This window comes from Monodon monoceros, unplaced genomic scaffold, assembly GCF_005190385.1.
Source record: "Monodon monoceros isolate NGI ecotype Baffin Bay Population unplaced genomic scaffold, NGI_Narwhal_1 Super_Scaffold_20, whole genome shotgun sequence".
Lineage (NCBI taxonomy): Eukaryota > Metazoa > Chordata > Mammalia > Artiodactyla > Monodontidae > Monodon > Monodon monoceros.
The window spans coordinates 7825252-7846203 of NW_021703777.1; the positions used below are offsets into that span (position 1 = coordinate 7825252).

Consider the following 20952-nt stretch of genomic DNA (forward strand, 5'->3'; position numbering starts at 1 on the left):
TGGCTCGTAAAAACTCCTTTTATTCTGAGTTCCTCTGTATTGATTTTAGGTAGCATAAGGCGAAGTATATAAAAAGACACCATATCTGTGACTTTCTCTAAACAGTACAATTCTTTTGACTTCAACAGGAAGGGACATCCCTTTTTTTTTTTTTTTTTTTGCGGCACGCGGGCCTCTCACTGTTGTGGCCTCTCCCGTTGCGGAGCACAGGCTCCGGACGCGCAGGCTCAGCGGCCATGGCTCACGGGCCCAGCCGCTCCACGGCACGTGGGATCCTCCCAGACTGGGGCACGAACCCGTGTCTCCTGCATCGGCAGGCAGACCCTCAACCACTGCGCCACCAGGGAAGCCCAGAACATCCCTTTTTTATGGAGAAAGAAGACTGATTTTAAGATGGAGATAGAGGAAGGGTGGTCTCTAAGGTGCCCTCTGGAAATGAGACTGTCACACCACCAGTATAGGACACCAATACAGAGAAATCATAAAGGATGTGGGGAGAGGGTGCACAGAGAGAGGAAAAGAAAATTTAGAAGGAATATAAAAAAATGACAGAGGAGACCCAGGCAGGGTTGCTTTTTTTGGTAACTGAGAGTGACAGAAATGTGTGCTATTTTCTTTGCCAACCTGGCTGAGAATGATACATTTCAAGTAATCTTCTTGGCTGGTTAACTGGAAACAGATTTAAATTCCACACTAAGAATTTTCTTTCTGGGCAATTTTTTCTTTCTGGAACTGCCAGACTCCGCGATCACTAAAGAAGAAAGTGTGAATGAGGTCTAGTAATAAGAACGTATTCTCGTGAGAGTATACGATATGATCATTGTTGGCAGAAACATGTTTCGGTGTTCTTTAATATGGCGGTTCTTTACCATACAGAGCCCCTTGCATTAACAAGTAAGCCATTAAGATTCCTAAGTGGATACAGTGACTTAGTAGCTTTTTTTTTTTATGGTAAGAGGATTTTTCTACTAATGCCTATGGGTAAAGCAAGTCTGTAGGACCGCTGCAAGACCATCTCCTCATGTATCTACTTCTGAGGAATACCAGAGTTAACCCACGTGTCAGATATGACTCCATCAGAATTTCTCCATAAATTCAGTAAGATTTGTCAGTAGGAACAGAGAATGATTAATGAGTGTCTTACAAGTCAACTGCCGTATTTCTTTTCAAGGTACAGTTAACATGATTTTCTGTCAGTCTGGATTAATGTTCATTGTAGAATCTTCTTTTCTAGCGTTTCCTTGCAGACAGTCCGGTGGGCATGTGACTGAGATAGAAACACTATTGCCGTGTCTGATTTGCCTCATTTCCTTTCTCTGTCGATCTGTGATTAGGAGTCTTCAAGAACTTCTAGATCACCCTGGGGAAGATGTTGAGGAGACTTTCTGCCTCAACTTCACGGTAAGGATTTCCACAGTTTACTCATGACTGTAGCTGTCTCTTTCATCATGCTTACAAGTCACAATTAACATTAAGTTTTCTCCAAATCAAAGAACAAATTCAGAGACTTCTCTGAACCAAATTATTGTAGTCATAGTGTCTTTTTTTATTTTTTAAATTTTATTTGTTTATTGGCTGCATTGGGTCTTCGTTGCTGTGTGCGGGCTTTCTCTAGCTGCAGCGAGCGGGGGCCACTCTTTGTTGCGGTGCGCAGGCTTCTCATTGCGGTGGCTTCTCTTGTTGCGGAGCACGGGCTAAAGGCACATGGGCTCAAGTAGTTGTGGCACACGGGCTTAGCTGCTCCGCAGCATGTGGGATCTTCCCGGACCAGGGCTCGAACCTGTGTTCCCTGCATTGGCAGGCGGATTCTTAGCCACTGCGCCACCAGGGAAGTCCCTTTAGTGTCTTTTTAAAAATCAAATTATAGTTGCTGTACAATATTATATCAGTTACAGGTGTACAATATAGTGATTCACAATTTTTAAAGGTTATACTCCATTTATAGTTATTATAAAATAGTTGCTGTATTCCTCATGTTGTACAGTATGTCTTTGTAGCTTATTTTATACCTAATAGTTTGTACTCCTTAGTCCCCTACCGCTGTACTGTCCCTACCCTCTTCCCTCTCCCCTCTGGTAACCACTGGTTTGTTCTCTAAATCTGTGAGTCTGCTTCTCTTTCGTTATATTTACTAGTTTGTTGTGTTTTTTAGATTCTGTGTACAAGTGACATCGTACAGTATTTGTCTTTCTCAGTCTGACTTATTTCATTTAGCATAAAACCCTCCAAGTTCATCCATGTTGCTGCAAATGGCACAATTTCCTTCTTTTTTACGGCCGAGTAGTATTCCATTGTGTACATGTGTCACACCTTATTTACCCATTCATCTGCTGATGGACACTTAGGTTGCTTTCATATCTTGGCTATTGTAAATAATGTTGCTGTAAACATTGGGGTGCATGTATTTTTTCGAATTACTGTTTTTGTTTTTTTCAGATATATACTCAGGAGTAGAATTGGTGGGTCATATGGTAGTCAGAGTGTCTTGAATGTTACAGGAGTTCAGTAAATGTGTTGAATAAATGAATGAATGATTAATCTGTACAATTAAGAAAATTACTGAAGCATTATTCCTCTTTACTCCTATACATATAATTTCTAGAGTTCATATCATTTTCTCTTTGATTGCATTTATTGGCAACTCCATGTCTTGGCATATATACACTACCAAACGTAAAATAGATAGCTAGTGGGAAGCAGCCACATAGCACAGGGAGATCAGCTCGGTGCTTTGTGACCACCTAGAGGAGTGGGATAGGGAGGGTGGGAGGGAGACGCAAGAGGGAGGAGATATGGGGATATATGTATACATTTAGCTGATTCACTTCGTTATACAGCAGAAACTAACACACCATTGTAAAGCAATTATACTCCAATAAAGATGTTAAAAAAAATAAATAAAAAGATATCTTTTAAGGTGCCAGTGCTCTCGGACTCAGGTTCCCTTTCTCCTCCTGAGAATGTTCTGTGGTAATAAGTAGTCATTAAGCTACATTTGTTCCTAAAGCTTCTCTCAGTCATTTGGGGTCTAGAAAGATAAGTGGTCTACAAAATTGAAATGTTTCTTTCTTCCCCCCTTAAATATAGATTTGTCGAGAAAGCTATGGCGTGATTGAACAGAAGAAGCTGATACCTGGGGGAGACAGAGTGGCTGTGTGCAAGGAGAACAGGTTAGTCGTGATCCTGGACCGTGCACACGTTACTTCATTTCTCTGCACTTTAACTTGTAAGACCAAGACTGAAGTTAAATTTTCATCCCTTCTTCAGAGGGAGTAAGGGTGTTAAGGGAACTTTAGGGGTTTAATAGTAGAGGAAGCAGCAGACCTGGGTTCAGGAGATAACTGTTGTAGTTCTACATCTCTGTCTTACTGGCTTTGACCCTGAGCAAATCACGTAAACTCTCTGATCTCAGTTTCTCATCTGTCAAATGGGGGTTATAATAACTGTCCTGCCTCCCTGATGGAATGGCTGTGAGACTAAAGTGAGATAATTTATAGAACACTTTGGAATGAATGAACTCCCAGCATTTAGCACAAAGTTTCCAGTATCCAGCAGAGCGAGTGGCATAAAAATGTTCCAAAAAAATGTGTTGAGTAAGCGAATGCTGTAAAGATGCTTACGATTATGGTGGCTTTATTGCTGAAGAATTTGTAATACAGGTTTTAAATTAAATTCTTTCTGCCTCATGAAAATTAATCCAAGTATATCTGGTTTTTCAGGATGGTTTTTCTCTGTTATCCCTTTGGAGGAGAAAAAAATTCAATTTTGTTTGCTTTTGAATTAAATTATGAGTGAGGTTGTTGGCCATCTACATATTAATCAATTCAGTTTACAAGCACTGAGTGTCTGCCGTACGCCAGGCGTGTTGCCGAGTATAGGAAATAAGTAACTTTTATCTCAAGGCAGCCGGGAAGGGGCAGTGTAATGAATGATTGTGGGAGATCATGGTGCATGTGATAGGAAAGTGATAGGCCAAGTGCCAGGGAACCAGGAGAAGAGGCCATAACACTCTGACCAGACACTGAAGAGGGAAAACATTTTAGGCACAGGGAATAATATGAGTCAGACTCTCCAATTTAACACATGCCAGAGAATGAAGAGTATTTGTGGGGCGGGGCTTAGGGTACGGATGGAGGGTGGGCACAGTGGTATTGGGGTGGAGCTAGTCAAGACCTGGAATGGGTTTGCAGTGGGACATGGTTGATCTCTGTTTTGAGTGTTGACTGGTGGCCATATGGAAGTCAGCCACGTGTGGAGAGGCCCATTACGAGGCTGTTGAGGTAGCTCAAGGGCAGGGTGGTAAGGGCCAAAGTGAAGCTAGCGGGGATACGGAGCCGGCTACGTGTTTATGCAATCAGCAGGAGCTAGTGTCTCATTATATACAGATGGTACTAGAGAGTCATGTAATTTTTTTTTTTAAATCAATTTATTTATTTATTTATGGCTGCATTGGGTCTTTGTTGCTGCGCATGGGCTTTCTCTAGTTGCGACGAGCGGGGGCTACTCTTTGTTGCAGAGCGTGGGCTTCTCACTGCGGTGGCTTCTCGTTGCAGAGCATGGGCTCTAGGCACACGGGCTCAGTAGTTGTGGCTCGTGGGCTCTAGAGCACAGGCTCAGTAGTTGTGGCGCACGTGCTTAGTCGCTCCGCGGCATGTGGGATCTTCCCGGACCAGGGCTCGAACACTCATGTCCCCTGCATTGGCAGGCAGATTCTTAACCACTGCACCACCAGGGAAGTCCCGAGAGGCACGTATTAATAACAACTCTGAGGCTTCTAATTTGGAGAGCTGACCAACAGGAAACAGAATCTGTAGCACAGGGTGGAGGGGAAAGAGTTCTATTTTGTATGTGTTGATTTTGACATGTCTGTGTGATACCTAGGTGATTTTGTTTAGAGCTGAAAATTTATGTCTGTCATCAAGAGGGGTCTTTTTTTAAAATCAATTCATAGTTTTTTTTTTTTAAGTAGGATGTTTTCTTTTTTGCATTTAAAATTTTAATACAGTCTTTAAAGGTTACTTTCCATTTACAATTATTACAAAGTATTGGCTGTATTCCCATATTGTACAGTACACCCTTGAACCTGTCTTACACTAGGTAGTTTGTACCTCCCACTTCCCACCCCCTATGTTGCCCCTCCCCCCGACAGGTAACCATAGTTTGTTCTCTGTGTCTGTGAGTCCGCTTCTTTTTTGTTATATTCACTAGTTTGTTGTATTAGAAGAGAAGTCTTATATCAGTAGTTTATTTGTTTACTTATGCCAGTCTTAATGACCAGTGAACTTGAGGTTGCCTACACAAGGAAAAAAGTGGTGAAATAAATAAAAACGAGGACAGGGAAAATGTATGTTCTTAGATGAGTTGTATGTATTAGAATAGAAAGTAGACTCTTGAGATGAGGATTTAGGGACCGTTAGCACATTAGCTAGAGACGAAACTTCTTGGCTTAAAGAAGCGGTAGGGGTGAGGAAAGACGAGGGAGTGGCAGTCTCCACTTGGGAGGGTTGTGAGCGAGGGAAGCCTTCTGGAGGCAAGGGTTCGTTGAAGCTGTGGAAAAAGTTACAGATGAAGAGAAGTTGTGTGCTGTTTTAAGCATGTTGGGAAATTAAAGCTAATTCACTCTGGGTGCTAGTTGGCTTCTTACTGCAAATAGTTGCAAAGATGCAAACAGAGATCCTATGAAATTCACTCTATCCAAGTGATAGATATTGGCTTCCTCCCATAAGTTTTCCCTTTGGAAAACAGGAATGATAGAAAAACTGACAGGCCTCTTCTTCCATCCTTTTGTGTTTTTAAAGATAGCTGGAAGCCCAAGTGGTCTAATGTAACATTCAGTAATCTTTTTTGTCATGTAAACCTTCCAGACTATCCAGGAAGCCTCAGCTTTGGGGCAAGTGTGAGCTCTAATACCAGAATTAAGTAAAATAATCCAGAAGTTGCTAAGTACCCAACAGAATGGCTTCAGATGATGAAATTACCTTGACTCTGGGAATCTAATATAGAGGCTAGTCTTGTCTCAAGTAGGTGTTTCAATCGAAACTCTAACTTGATAAGAATCTTTTGGAGCTGAAAGCACTGTCCTTTCTTTATCTACATAATGTTCGTATTTTTGTTAACAGCAAATGATTTGTTTAATAAGAACAGTCTCATTATTCCGTAGAGTCTGATAATGTTTTTATTTTATTTAGTTTTCATTTTTTAATATTTATTTATTTATTTGGCTGCGATGGGTCCTCGTTGCAGCACGTGGGATCTTCGCGGCAGCATGTGGGATCTTTAGGTGAGGCATGCGGGATCTTTAGTTGCGGAATGTGAACTCTTAGTTGCCGCATGTGGGATCTAGTTCCCTGACCAGGGATCGAACCCGGGCTCCCTGCCTTGGGAGCGCGGAGTCTCAGCCACTGCGCCACCAGGGAAGTCCTTGATACTGTTTTTAGAATTGGGGAATTTATGGCAGATCATAAAGTGGCTTTGTGGGTCCAGGTGATTTCTCTTCCCTCCTGGTTTTGATGATTGCTTTATTACATATGTATGTATGTGTGTACGTAGATACATCTACAGCCTTTAGTCTTTCAAAGGATGTCTGAGCTTTTGCGTCAGATTTCAGACACGACAGTGTGTGCATCATTTGTTAGGAGCTAACAGTGGGCTGGGCAAGCAGCCTGAGGAGGGGCATATTCAGAATTTCTTCACATTCTGGTGAGTCATCCCAATGCGCTGTGTGTTAGATACAGCCGGGGGGGGGGGGGCGGAAGAGCCATGTCGTGCGGGCATAGGTGATCTGTGATGTAGTCTTCAGAAGAGGCAGTTGTTGGGACTTTTCTTTTTCATATCTTGATAAAATTATTGCTCTTGGAGTACTTTTTGTCTCTGCCTTTTTTGCTCTCTCTCTTTCTGGGTCTGAGTTTTTCTCTTTCTGTCTCTCTGCTTCTCTCTCTCTGTCACTCTCACTGTCTCTCCTTATTCGGTAGGTGTTTCTTTGAGTCAGCGATTGAATTCACTTAATAGTTGAGAGACAGTTTGTGCAGGAACACTGAAGTAGACCACAGTTTGTTTAGGGTGACAAGCTGTTCTCATATGTAACCGTAAATGAAGTATGAAGACAAAATTGATTAATTGGATCGGAAGGGGATCAGAGAAATCCACGTGGACAGATGCATCTGGGAGGATGGATATGGGATTAGAGCTGTTGGGAGGACTCCTAAGATTTAGATACTAGAAAGTAGAGATGAGGATATAATAAAAAGGGAAAGGTGCTCTGTAAAGTTTGTGAGCAAAGGAGTTGCATGATAGATGTGGGTCCGTGGCACACTTTCTTTCTTCGTCTTCTTTTTTTCCTTCTCCATTATTTATATCTGTTGCTGACTCTTGGGCTGCACCCCACAGTCCTACAAGCTCTGTACTTGCCCAGCCTTAAGACCGAAGAAAGAGCCTGGAGTCAGCAACAGAGACATCAGTGGTTTACTGGATGGGAGATCTTACATGTCTGAAGCAAGGTTTTGGAGCGACACCCCACCGTGTGCATCCGAGGTCAGGCAGGATGTGGTGGTAGTCTTTGCTACCGGGGGGATGGAGGAGGTTACCAGTTACGGGGGGAATTAACGTCAGGTTGGCTCTCAGTTATCAGGGAAACCAGTAGACCGGCATGCCCCTCAACACCCCTTTGATAAGCTATCTATCTTCGCGGAGATGTTCTCATCTCAAATTAGAACGGTCATTTAGTTAGGGCCTGGGGCAAGTATGTAGGAAGGTCAGTCATGAGAGTAGGTGTAGGTGAAGCAGGCACAGGTAGAGCAGGGGATGTACAGCGAGCAAGAGAACAGCCATCTTGAATGTCCTGACCATACACTGACACATATGCACTCCTGGACATTGCTGATCCCATGAGGGGTCCTCAGAATCAGTGTGGAGAGCGTGCTTTTGTTTACAGCCATGTGGGTTCCTTTTCTCTGTCTATGCAGTTATTTGTCCCTAATTGACCTCAGGGCTGCTTCTACAAGACATTTTTCATAAGGATGGTCTGATGACATACAGGTTCCTTAAAAGAAAGACAGTACATAATTTCAAGGGAGTAATAAGGGAAGTTACATTATTCTTTTACTTGTATTACAAAACTCCATTGTTATGTTACCATGACTTTCTAAAAAATAGCTTCTCTCTTTCTAAAAAAGTTTTCAAATCTTTGTGCAATAAAATGTGCTGTCGTTTTAAATATTGCCGGGCAGAGGGGGGTTCTTATTTTTATTGCCAGTACGCGATGCTTGAAATTTAAACATGGAATGGCTTCTGTGTTAGGTGCAAGTTTGGGTTTCGGCTTTTCTGTGTTGCTAGCACTCATCGAACACACGGTGGAGAGCTCACCCACTGCTTTAGGCACTGTTGTCCATGACTCTGTACTCGGTGACAGGAGCAGACCCCCTTGCTGACACAGTTACCTGTTGGGAAGGCTTTTGAGAACCTAGTGTGGTTACTGCCTTATTACATAGTATTGCTGTCAGAGTTAGGGACAGCCAGAAGACGACAAGCAGGTGTTTTTTCCTTTATCTTTAATGTTGCAAAAAGCAGAAATCTTAACATTGAAGCATGTTGAGATCCCGGTAAGAAAGCTTGTATATGACGGTAAAAGATTAATCATTGCAGTTGTTATTTCCTTTTGACTGTTATATGCCATAACCTCATCACTGGGGGTCCTTTTTGGGTATTTCATAGATTAGTCTAAGAAAATTAAATGAAAGAACCAAAAGAATAACACCTGCTGGATTTTTAACTTGAGCGTTGTGTATACAGATACTGCTGGCATTGAAGCTGTTTCTGTTAACAGTGAGATATTTGCTGTCACCACTGCCCTGGAGGGAAATGTCAGAAGGGTACCAATTCTGTATCCATAATTTATTACGTTCCATTTGGACTTAAAATTGCTTTCTTGCCTTGGACAAGAGCTGCAGACAGACAATTGAATTATAAGCATCCAGGTAAAAGAACATCCATGGGTGATTGCTGGTGGCCACATCTTAGCTACATCTTGGAACAACTGGCAGTCACATCTGAATAATACTGCATTACATGACTCTTTGTGGTTAAGTAGTTCTCACACTCTGTGGCATGGTGTTACTACCATTAATAAAAAGCCCCCACATATCATTCTAGATTTCCCCCAGTTTAACTCAATTTAATCAAATCAAATGCAATCAATATCTTCCCCCATTTCTTCCATATTAAAAAAGGGGTGGAGAGAGGGAATAGTGAAAAGGAAATGCCAGGCTTAAGGCAAGTGCTCCAAAGGGCACCTAGATTCCATAGAGAGAACCTGAGAATAAAACCCACACATGACAAATACTTCTAGCGCCTTAAGATCTACTGAAGTTAGGACTAATGAAAGACTTCACTTGATCTCTTTTTTTTAATCGTCTTTATTGGAGTATAATTGCTTTACAGTGGTGTGTTAGTTTCTGCTTTATAGCAAAGTGAATCAGCTATACATATACATATATCCCCATATCTCCTCCCTCTTGCGTCTTCCTCCCACCTTGATCTCTTGAGATAGTCTATGAGAGGTGTAATCGTTAAGATCTGCGTGGTACTCGCGCTGGGCTGTTATAGGAATAGCAGATAATTAAAATGCCAGTAACGTTTCTCGAGTGCTTCCCTTGTGTCAGGCATCATTCTGAGTCCTTCCCATGCAGTCCTCCCCACTTTACAGTTGAAGAAACTGAGGCAGAGAGAGACAAAAGTCACTTGTTCAAGGTTACACAGCCAGAAGTCCAGTGTTCGGACACCAGAGCCAGGATTCAGAGCCATTCTGTTTGACTGAGAGCTTGTGCTCTCAGTACACTGCCACTTAGAGGGCCAAGACCAGGGCTTCAGAGTCCCCATGTCCCCTCATCCCTAGAAGATAAATGACTTCGAAGAGTTTGCCGTTTTCGTTTCAGGCAGACTATGCAATTTTTTAAAAACAAAGTTGGCATAGTTAAAGACATACAATGTACGTATAAAAGTGTATGTCTGAATTTTTAAACTTAGGTTGAGACAGTGCTTATATCTGTAATGTTATTATAAAGCCCTCATGAACACCCTTAATAATGGCTGCACAGCCTGCTGTGTAAATGTGTATTTTCTATTCTTTCCCTTTTGGGTATCTGGCTTGTTTCTGTGTTCTTTTTTTTTTCTTTCCCTTTTTTTCTTTCTCTTCCCCCTCCATTTTTAATAACACTGTATCAGTCATCTTATGTATAAAGCTTTGTTTGTTTTTAAAATTTCTTTTTAATGGTAAGGTCCCAAGGGTGAAATTGAATTAGTGTATATCATTTTGAATTTGTTGATATTTTTACTAAATTGATTTTGCTAATGAATTATACCAGCTTATACATTATCGTCAGTGTATGAGAAGTACCCATTTCATCGAATCCTTACAAATACTGAGTGTTCTTTTTTTTAAATCCAATCTAATTTAATAAGAAACTTGACCTCACTTGTAAAATTTGTATTTCTTCCATGCATAGGCTACTTTACATATTCTGCCCAGCATTGATCCTTTTTACTGATGTCTACCTCTAAAATATTTTTGTTTAAAAAAAGTGAATGAGATAGAAGTCGTCATTGCCCAGCATTATTAATGTATTAAATGCCACTGAATTGTTCATTTAAAATCGCTATGTTTTGTGAATTCCACCCCAATAAAAAAAAACGTGTTTGTGTCTATGTGTGTGCACATGCAAACGCGTCTGTGTACGCTTAATTGTAAACTCTCGGAGAGCTGCTGTGATGTGCTCGGGCAGGGAGCGTGGGCATGCTGCAGTCTTCTGCATAATGCTCTTAGAGACTGAGTTGAATGTGTAATGCACAGTTGCCTTTCTTTCTGCCAGTTACGTTGTGCATTGCTTACTAATTTGGGCCTATAATGGATGAAAAAAGGTTTATGAGTAAGAGCGTTTGACCTGCCTTCAAGGGAGGGTATCCTGCTACATGTTAACACACAAGATTTATGTCTGCCTGAGGAACTATCAAATAAGCAGTGCAGGAAACAGAGGGGAAAGATCAACCCAGTTAGGAAAATGGTGGAAATTGTTTGACATTGTGAAGGGCACATTATGTGCCTTATCCTGAGAAAAGTAACCAACAGTGGTATGACTGGTAGCTAGAAAACCCCACAGCTAAAGTCTTATAAGTGAAAGAAAGATTGCTGGCCAGAGCACACAGCTCGGCCTGCATATCCTCCAGACCTTGCTGGAGGCCTGGTCCACTTAGTATTGCCCTTTCAGGACGTGTCTTGCTGCCCCAAACAGGATTGCAGTATTTCCCTTTTTTAAAGTCGTCCGCTGATGTCCTTTACGTTTTTCTCTATTAAGATGAAATGATTTTCATATCATTTGTATCAACTCTTTGTTATATGAAGACTATTAACCCTTTGCCATCTGTATTTATTGCAGATTTTATTCCCAGTTTGCTGTTTACTTTTAAAAATGTGGAGTCTGTTTAAATCTCTAAAACTTCTTAATTTTTGTGTTGTCGTGCCTGTCGATTATTTCTTTTGGTCTTAAATCATTCTAAATGTAACCTTTCCCTGTCTAGTAATTGATAATAATATATTTTCTTCAATTAAAAAAATATTTTTGTGTGTCTGGTCTAAGGTAAAAATCTTAATTGTTTTCCTATACTTACAGGTGAAGATTAGGGTAATTATATGGTTCCAGATCCAGTTTGGGTTTTGATTTGAAGTGTAATAAATTAAAAGTTAATTTGGGAAGAATTGACACTTTTGTGATATTCAATCTCACCTTCCAAAGGCCTCTTGTACATTTCTTTGTGATACTGTTTCTTTTTTCCATTGGTTATATACATTTTTATTAGAGGTTTTTATAAAGATTTTGGTTTCTTATTTCTACTGTGGAAGAGAGCCCTTTGCATATATTTTTATCATTAGTAGTGCCTAGAAATAGTTATTGGTTTTTATATATTTATATGTTTGGTCTATTCCTCAGATTTGTGAATGTGGTAGCTTTCAGTTGATTCTCTTGGGTTTTCTATGTGTAATCACGTGCCTGAAAAATAATTATTTTCCCACTAACTACACACCTTATTTGTTTCATTCAGTTTTGCTTTTTTGTGGGACCTAGAAAAATATTAAATGACAGTCTCTTACTCCTAGGGATAAGAAATGAATATTGAATTTTTTTAGATTTTTTCCCTTCTATTTCAGATAATCATGGTTAAGATAATCATTGACTTATGTAATACATTATTTTGATTTTCTCTTTTTGTTGTCCTGGCCCTAAGGAAGATTAATAATACATTAAGGTTTCACTCAACTATTGCCATTAGCAACAGGTCAGAGCTTCCTTCCGTTCCCGAAGGTAAAGCAGTCTAATTTTGCTTCTAATTTTAACCCTTAAGGGAAATGGAAGAAAACACGTCTGTGTTTAAAATTTTGGGGGGGTCTTCAGTTTTATACTTCATTTAGAATGCCCAAATATAAAGCTGAAATAGACTTTTTAATATATGCATAATGTCACGTTAAAGTCTTTTGTCCTTTCTGGGAAGAAATCAAAACCTGATTTTTATATTGAGGAAAACAAAACAAGACAGTTTATTGAACTACCTGTGTTTATGAATTAAACACAGGTTTAATGATTTAAAACAAAACAAGACAGTTTATTGAACTACCTGTGTATCATGAACTTAGGAATATAATATGTATTTTTCTTTCGTAATTTAGGAGGATTGAATTTCAAATCATCATCTTTATCTTTCATATAATAATAATAACCATAATAATAATAGCTAAAATATCTTGAGCCCTTAGGGTCAGACACTGGTCTGTGGGATTTATGTAAATTAACTAGTTCTTCATAATAACCTGTGAGGAAGGGACTTCCTATCCCCTTTTATAGATGAGGAGAAACTGAACACAGATTAACGTAATGGCCCAAGATTCATTGCTAATAGGAGGCAGAGCTGGGATTTGATTCCAGGCAGTCAGGGTATGAGTCCTTTTGTTTTTTGAAAATACAGTTTTATTACCACCACAGTGGTAAACAACGTTATGCTTAAATTTCTTTACAGATCACACAATTCAAAACCCACAAAGAAGCTAAGAGTCTTTACATTAAATGTGTCCTCCTAAAAATCCTTTACTGTATGACAGTCTGTTCTCAAGCAGAAAAATTTGATTATGCACCATTTTATATTTAATATGTCACATTTACATAGCAAAATAAGGAAGGCACAGCAAAAGACAAGCAAACTTAAACCCTTTCTACGTCTGAGCTGGGGATGGGGACACACAGTTGGAATGGTTCTTCAAGTATGTATTTTTTCCACACATTAGCTTCCGTGAAGAGTTCTGATAATTTTCACAGATACATTCTAAAAGCTACAAGACAAAAAGACATCACAGGGATCCAACATAACATTGGATACACATGCTTTACAGAAGTTACTAGGTTCTACGTCTTTTCAAGTAAATTAATATTTCTAAAATGCTAGATAAAGGGATCAATACTTAAACATTGTTTTTTTTTTAACACCTTTGTAAATAGACACTACCAAGAAAACACATAAACACGAGACTGTAAATAATGAACACATATGTTGACAATAGTGTACAGGTTATACACCCTCCTTCTCAGAACCAAATATTCAGTACAGTCTTTAGAATTTGAAGTGGCAGTTTTCTGGGCCTCATTAACAGTACTGTCAAGATCTGCGGCACGGGCTTCCTCCATCCCATCACGCTTCTCTGAAGTATAAAGCTGATGTCTGGGTTATGAAAGCAAAGTCTTAAAGATGAGATTTTTCTTGGGTTCTGATGCTTCTGCGCTGGAAAAATGCAAGACTAAAGAAATTGAAGAATTAGGCATTGAGAACATGTTCGGTCTCGGCTTGGGTGTTCTGTGCGTAGTGTGATGACAGTGTGATCAAAGGGTTTCAAAGTGACGTTCTTTACTTCACATCTACTTGACACCCTTAGGAAGTCTCAACTCCAGCCCTCGCAGAAGAGATCATGAAAAAGCCATTTTAAATATAACTCGTTAACAACACCTTTTGGTATATTGGTGTTCAGATTGGAAACGGGCTGGCCAGAACCTGATTGCGTCGATTTAATATGATTCTAGGAATGTCAGAATTGATTCACATTGTACTTTGGTCCAAAACCTGAGCCTTTTCAAGTCCACCGATGTGTAAAAGAAAAAAAAAAAATCGGGGTTTTGAATCTGCGTCGTCATTCTCCTCTGCAATCTCTGCCCCCGCTTATTTCTGGGCGTCGTCAGACACTGCAGAGTGGGGACCCTCATCTCTGGCGGCAGCAGCCGCCGCCTCCGCCGCAGGCTCTCCCTCCTCCTCCTCGTACTCTTCATCCTCCAACTCCTCGTCGTCACCCTCTAAGGTCCACGCACACCCCTCCATCTCACCGGTGAGCTCCTGGATCTTAGCGAGTAAGGGCTTATAGATGTCGTTATACTTCTTCTCCAGAGCCTGGAATTCCTTATCAAATTTGGCTTCTATTTTATCGCACCGCTTCTGCAGCTTTTTGAGGGCCAGGACTCGGCATTTCACCGAGTTAGGCAGGCTCTCGATAAAGTCATTTCTAGGCTTCGGTGCATTCTCTGCAGGCGTCTGGGGCTCCTCAGCCGTCTGACCGACCGCGCCGTCGGAGTCGCCGGACGCGCTGTCAGAATCTCCCCCCTGCGCACCGCCTTCCGCCATTACCTCCTCCTCCGCCGCCGCCGCCGCCGCCGCCTGGCTCGGCTCCGCGGGGCCCTGGTTCTCCGAGTCGGCCATGTTCGCGGAGCAGCGCAGAGGTCTCGGTGGCTCCCGCGGAGAGCTGCCCGCGAGCTGCGCCCCGGCGATCCTGCGGCAAGCGGCAAGCGGCACTGACGTCGGCCGCGGCGGGGACGTTGGCGCGGCCCCGCCCTTTGCCCCCGCGGGCGCTTGACTGGCTCCCCAGAATCAGCTGATGGTCGGGCCCTCGACCCGCACCAGCCAGCCGACCGCCGATGCTGCGCTGCCGTCTCCCCGCACTGCGGACGACGTCCGGACCCGTTTCTTAGCGACCCTGCCCGTCCGCCTGCGCACGCCTCCCCCCGCAGTAGAGCGGGGCTGCAGCTGGCCGCGGGTATCCGCCGCGGGGAAGGGCCCAGCCTTGGCCGTCGTGCTCCTCTAGCCCGCCCAGGGCTTCATCTCCATCCGCCAGTGCGCCTGGCTTGGCGTTTGTCTGCATCTCCCCTTAGCTGGCGTTGGGCTGCCGTCGGCAGGGCGTCTCTGGCTTACTCTTGGGGAGCCGTCTTTAAGCACCTGAGATTTCACTGACTTCTTTTCTGGGAAGTGGAGGCGCGGGGAGAGCGGGCTCCGTCCCACCCCCTTGACGACCTGGGTGCGTGTGATGATGGGGGCGGGAATAGTGCAGTTTACATGCCCCCCCATCACCCCTGCCCCCCCCCAACAGCCCCTCTTGGCCCTTTCCCAGCCTAGCAGCATATATACTGGTGGCAGGGTCTTCTCTCAGCTTGACGGACCCTGGAAGCAGCTTTGGAGCCGTTTGGATAGGGAATCTCGGCACTACGTTATCCTGGAATGTTCTCGAAGGGTCCTCGGAATGAAGCGGCAGGAGGGCCACAGAAAGCAAGACCGTGTAAGCCCTGAGGCCCAGGCCGAGGGCCCCCTGCCTTCCCGGGCCTGAAGCATGTGTTTAGGACTGCCGTTCCTTGGGGACGCGCTGGCACACACACGCACGCACAGGCATTGTCCCCGAGGCACGTTCAGCACCTGTGCTATGGCTCTTACTGGTGATTCGTATATGAGAACATGAAGAAAAGCTATTAAATACCGAACTCTTGTTCTCTAATAGCCGCGTGAGTAGAGACTTTAGTTCCTCATTTATTAAATCAGAACGATAGATTCTTGAATAAGGATAAGGGCACATAGTTTTAGGTATGGAACGCAAACGATCTTTACAGGGGTTCTTCAGGAATGGTTTCAAATTCGGCATGACTGATATAAATGCTTTTCCTTCATCAGTTATACTGGGACTTGCTGAAGCTTTTCCATAAAACCTGTGACTGTAAGGAAATTACTTCCCTAAGTACATTTGGTGCCGTCTTTTGGTTCTTGCGGATATGAGTTAATAATATGTAAAGCACTTAGTGCTGACACTTGGTGGGCACTTGGTAAGTGTTTTGTTGGCAAAATAATTAAAGTGCATTTATCAATCCACAAAGATAACCCGCGATAATAATTCTCTTACAAAAGGACATCTCTGTGCCCATCCCCAAAGATAGTTACTATTTATAAAAGGCCCAATATATTCCCATTAGCAAACATGCTAGTTTTTTTTTGGTACTTGTGATTCGTATTACTTTCTTAATTCCGTTCCAGATAATTTATTGTCTGCTTCCCTGTTAGCATTTGTAATGACTGAGGTTTTTTTTGTTAAATTTCAATCTTAACTCTGAATTTGCTGTAATGATATATATATATTTGGTTGGCTGATCGTATACATATTCCATGTACCATGTATGAAATATGTATAGGATCAGCCAACTAAAGCTACCTTGAGGTTAGGAATGCCTTTTCTCATTTTTAAAAGTAAGGACCTTAGAAGCAGAAAAAGAAAGTGAAATAAATATTCTCTTACAATTATGTATCACCTGATTGGCAGAATCGGGCAGAAACCAGGCCTTCAAACTCCTGTAGTATAGAAGCTATGACATACTTGAAAAAGACAAAACAAAACAAGACCCAAACTTTATTCAAATCTACTTAACTAACTTAACTTGCTTGAGACAGCCAGGGTGTGCCCGTCTTTTAGGATTTTTATGTTCCCATCTTAAAAAAAAATTTTAAACTTCGCCTTAAGCTGTGGGGTTCTTGGACTCCTTCATATAAGAGGCCAGGTAGGAAATTCAAGCAAGGCTTTATTGGGACTCGTGCTATAGCACAAGGGAGCTAAAGCACGTTAACAGTTTCCCTTTTCATTCCCTGAGCGGGGAGGTGAGTGGGTTCCTTATCTGGGGCGAGGGTAGGAATGGGTCCAGGGGTCAGGCCAGAGGGGTAGCTTCGCTGGTCTGCCCAGCCCCTTGGTGGGTCTGTGTGCAGGGGGCGTGCGCAGTACCCTGCTTTTGCTCCTGGTTCCTCAGAAGTGACTTTGGGTTTTTGGTCTTTTTGTACCTTGTTCCCTGTTCGTAATTTGCCCCAACTGGGCACCCATGCGGTTATTTTTAGTCCCTTCTGCTTTCTTTGTATTTTGCTGCTGGAGGAGAGGTTTGTCCAGGTGCCAGCACTGCAGCAAAGGGTCCCAGCCGGTCTCAAGGCTACTCTTTTTTTTTTTTTCAAGTCTGTATTGAGATATAATTTGTTTACAATAAAGTTTACCCTTTTTAGGATACTTTGACAGACATACAGAGTCACGTAAACACTACAGTAATGGAACTGCAGAGCAGTAACCTCATCCCCCCCCCCAGATACGTTCCTGGTCTTTCCCTTCCTGCCCGACCTCGCAGCCATTGATCTGTCTCTGTAATTCTGACTTTTCCCCAGAACGTCACATAAATGGAATCATATGTGTGTAGCCTTTTTCACTCAGCATAATGAATTTGAGATTCATCAGTGGTGTTCCGTATACTGTATCAGTACTTTGTTCCTGTTTATTACTGAGTAATATTCCCATTTGAGTTATTTCCAGGTTTTTTGTGTGATTACGGTCAGTGATGCTGTGGACATCCATCAGCAGATTTCTGTGTGAACAGAGGTCTTTATTTCTCTTGGCTAAGTATCTAGAAGTGGAATTGCTGGGTCATACGGTAAAGGGGGGTTTGTTTAACTTTATAAGAAACTTCACGGTGTTTTCCACAGCGGCTGTCCCCCTTCCCGTCACACTAGCAGTGCATGAGAGTTGCAGTTCCACACCCTCACCAGCATTTGGTATTGTTGGTTTTTTGTCCCCTCATCTCAGAGCTGTGTATGTGTCCATGATGATTAAAGATGTTATCTTCCAGCGTGCTTATGTCACTCATATATCTCCTTTAATAAAATGTCTGTTTAGAGCTTTCGCCCATTTTCTAAATTGAAGTTTTTGCTCATTAATTTTTTAATGTTTTTATATATTCTGGGTACAGGTCCTATGTAAGATGTGTGTTTTGTAAGTATGTTCTTTCAGTCTGGGGCTTTCATTTCTGTAATAGTGTCTTCAAAGAGCAGGTATTTAAAATTTCGATAAATCCATTTTATTAACTTTTTCTTTATAGATTATGCTTTGGGTGTCATATTTAAGAAATCCTTGCCAACTTCAAGGCCGTAAAGATTTGGTCTTACGTTTTCTTCTGGAAGTTTTACAACTTAAAGTTTCACTTTTAGACTCCGATCCATATTGAGTTAACTTTTAAATAGGTGTCAGGTATAGGGCTAGATACCTTTAGCATATGAATATTCTGTTCATGTAGTACGACTTCTATTGAAAATACTGTCCTTTCTCCACAGAATTACTCATTCAAATTTGGCAAAGATTAACTGTCCATGTACATGTGGATCCATTTCTGGACTTTCTGTTCTGTTGCACTGATTTATGTGTCCTTTCACCAATACCACACTTGATAACTGTAGCTTTATAATAATAAGTCATGAAATTAGGTAATTCAAGTTGGCTAACTCTGTTCTTTTTCAAAATTGTTTTGCTTTTCTAGTTCTTTTGACTTTCTATATTAGCTTCAGAATCGGTTTGACCAGCTTTTAAAAAGACCCTTACTACAGTTTGGATTCAGACTTCCGAAAACCCTTGGCAATGCATATAGTACGTGCTTTTTAAAATCTGTGTGTTTAAAAATTAACTCATTAAGAGTTGCCTCATTTTATGGGCTTTGTGGACTCTAGTGTACTGTGGGACTGCAGGTAACACATAGCTGTGAATAGCGCGATGCGTTGTCATGCTGTGAAGTCCTTATCTTGGCATACTGTAATTTCCCACACAGCTGTCACACTGGAAGCAAGCAAGGTGGGGTAGGGAGGGCACTTTGATGAGGTGGGGTTGAGAGCACGGGTCTGTACTCAGACATCTGGCTTCAGTTTCTGCCCCTGCCCTTATACTAGTTGTTTTCTTGAATTCAGTTGTGAAATTGGAATAATGATCACATCAACTTCAAAAAAGTTGTATTTTCTTGACTGTTTGTATATTTATTGAGTCACAATTCTTATACCGTAAAGTTTACTCAAAAGGTGGCCTTGAGTATTCACTGAGATAGCGTGTATCCAAGGACTTACTGCAGTGACTAGCATCTAGTAAACACTCCGTAACTGTTAATGATCACTATTGAAGAAAAGGATGTGGTGAGAGCAATACTAATTGACAGATAGAGATTAGAGTCTGTGTATTAATTTGCTAGGGCTGCTGTAAAAAAAAATACTACAGACTAAGTGGTTTAAACAACAGGAATTTATTGTCTCACAGTTCTGGAAGCTAGAACTCCAAAACCAAGGTGTTGGCAGGGTTGCATCCTTCTGGGGGCTGTGAGGGAAGGAATTACGCCAGACCTCTCTCCTCGGCTTGTGGATAGCTGTCTTCTCCCTGTGTCTCTTCGCATTGTCTTCCCTCTGTGCAGGTCTGTGTGCACATTTCCCCCCCCCACCTCTTTTTTAAAGACTCCTGGTAAAGCATTTCTTTATTTTTTTAATTAATTAATTTTTATTTTTGGCTGCTTTGGGTCTTCGTTGCTGCATGCGGGCTTTCTCTAGTTGTGGCGAGCGGGGGCTACTCTTCGTTGCAGTGGGCAGGCTTCTCATTGCAGTGGCTTCTCTTCTTGCGGACCACGGGATCTAGGTGGGCGGGCTTCAGTAGTTGTGGTCCATGGGCTTAGTTGCTCCGCAGCATGTGGGATCTTCCCAGACGAGGGATCGAACCTGTGTCCCCTGCATTGGCAGGCAGATTCTTAACCATTGCGCCACCAGGGAAGTCCCCATATTTCCCCTTTTGATAGGGATAGCAGTCATTGCCTTAGGACCTACCCTAATACTTTCATTTTAACTTGATAACCTTTGTAAAGACCCTATCTCCAAATAAGGTCACCTTCTGAGGTAATGGGGGTTAGGAATTTAATATATGAATTTTAGGGAGACGCAGTCCAACCCATAACGTACTATTCTCTGCCTCCCCCTCCAAATTCATGTCTTTCTCACCTGTAAAATACATTTACTCAATTTCAGCACCCCCCCAAAGTCTTAACCTATTCCAGCATCAACTCAAAGTCTCTTCTGTAATGGTTAGTTTTGTCAACTTGGCTGGGCCGTGGAGTACCCAGATGTTTGGTCAGACGTTACTCTGGGTATGTCTGTGAAGATGTCTCTGGTCGAGATTAACGTTTGAATCAGGAAACTGAGTAAAGCAGATTGCCTTCCCTGATGTGCACGGGTCTCATCCAGTCAGTTGAAGGCCTGAATAGAAGCAAAAGGCTGAGTAAGCGGGACTCCTCCTGCCTGACTGCCTTTGAGCTGGGACATGAGTTTTGTTTTTTTTTTTAAATAAATTTACGTATTTATTTTTGGCCGTGTTGCGTCTTCGTTGCTGTGCACGGGCTTTCTCTAGTTGCGGCAAGCAGGGGCTACTCTTTCGTTGTGGTGTGTGGGCTTCTCATTGCAGTGGCTTCTCGTTGCAGAGCACGGGATCTAGGCGTGCAGGATTCAGTACTTGTGGCACGTGGGCTTCAGTAGTTGTGGCTCGTGGGCTCTAGAGCGCAGGCTCAGTAGTTGTGGCGCATGGGCTTAGTTGCTCCGTGGCATGTGGGATCTTCCCGGACCAGGGCTCGAACCCGTGTTCCCTGCATTGGCAGGCGGATTCTCAACCACTGCGCCACCAGGGAAGCCCCAGGACATCAGTTTTTTCCTGCCTTCAGACTCTGACGGAAGCATCAGCCCTTTCTGGGTCTCGAGCCTGCCTGCCTTTGGACTAGAGCTACGTCATCTGCTCGCCTG

The 20952-nt window shown here is 42.4% G+C and overlaps 2 protein-coding genes across 8 annotated transcripts in view; one reads left to right on the forward strand and one right to left on the reverse strand.

Annotated features, from left to right (window-relative positions):
- Nucleotides 1-20952, forward strand: part of HERC3 (HECT and RLD domain containing E3 ubiquitin protein ligase 3) — a 137031-nt gene that overhangs the window by 88711 nt on the left and 27368 nt on the right. For all 7 annotated transcript variants that reach the window (XR_003795420.1, XR_003795419.1, XM_029234523.1 and 4 more), the window contains 2 exons: nt 1335-1401; nt 3088-3170. Coding sequence is in view for 5 of the 7 variants with exons in the window: in XM_029234523.1 (XP_029090356.1) it covers nt 1335-1401; nt 3088-3170 (150 nt within the window). In the remaining 2 variants the exon portion in view is untranslated. The remainder of the gene's footprint in view (nt 1-1334; nt 1402-3087; nt 3171-20952) is intronic.
- On the reverse strand, nt 12993-15365 carry NAP1L5 (nucleosome assembly protein 1 like 5). Its single transcript, XM_029234527.1, has one exon. The coding sequence runs from the start codon at nt 14776-14778 to the stop codon at nt 14248-14250; it is 531 nt and encodes a 176-aa protein (XP_029090360.1). The 5' UTR covers nt 14779-15365; the 3' UTR covers nt 12993-14247.

What these genes read in the sequence shown, in the direction of transcription:
- NAP1L5 (XM_029234527.1), bottom strand. Translation starts at nt 14,778, where the DNA reads ATGGCCGACTCGGAGAACCAGGGCCCCGCGGAGCCGAGCCAGGCGGCG.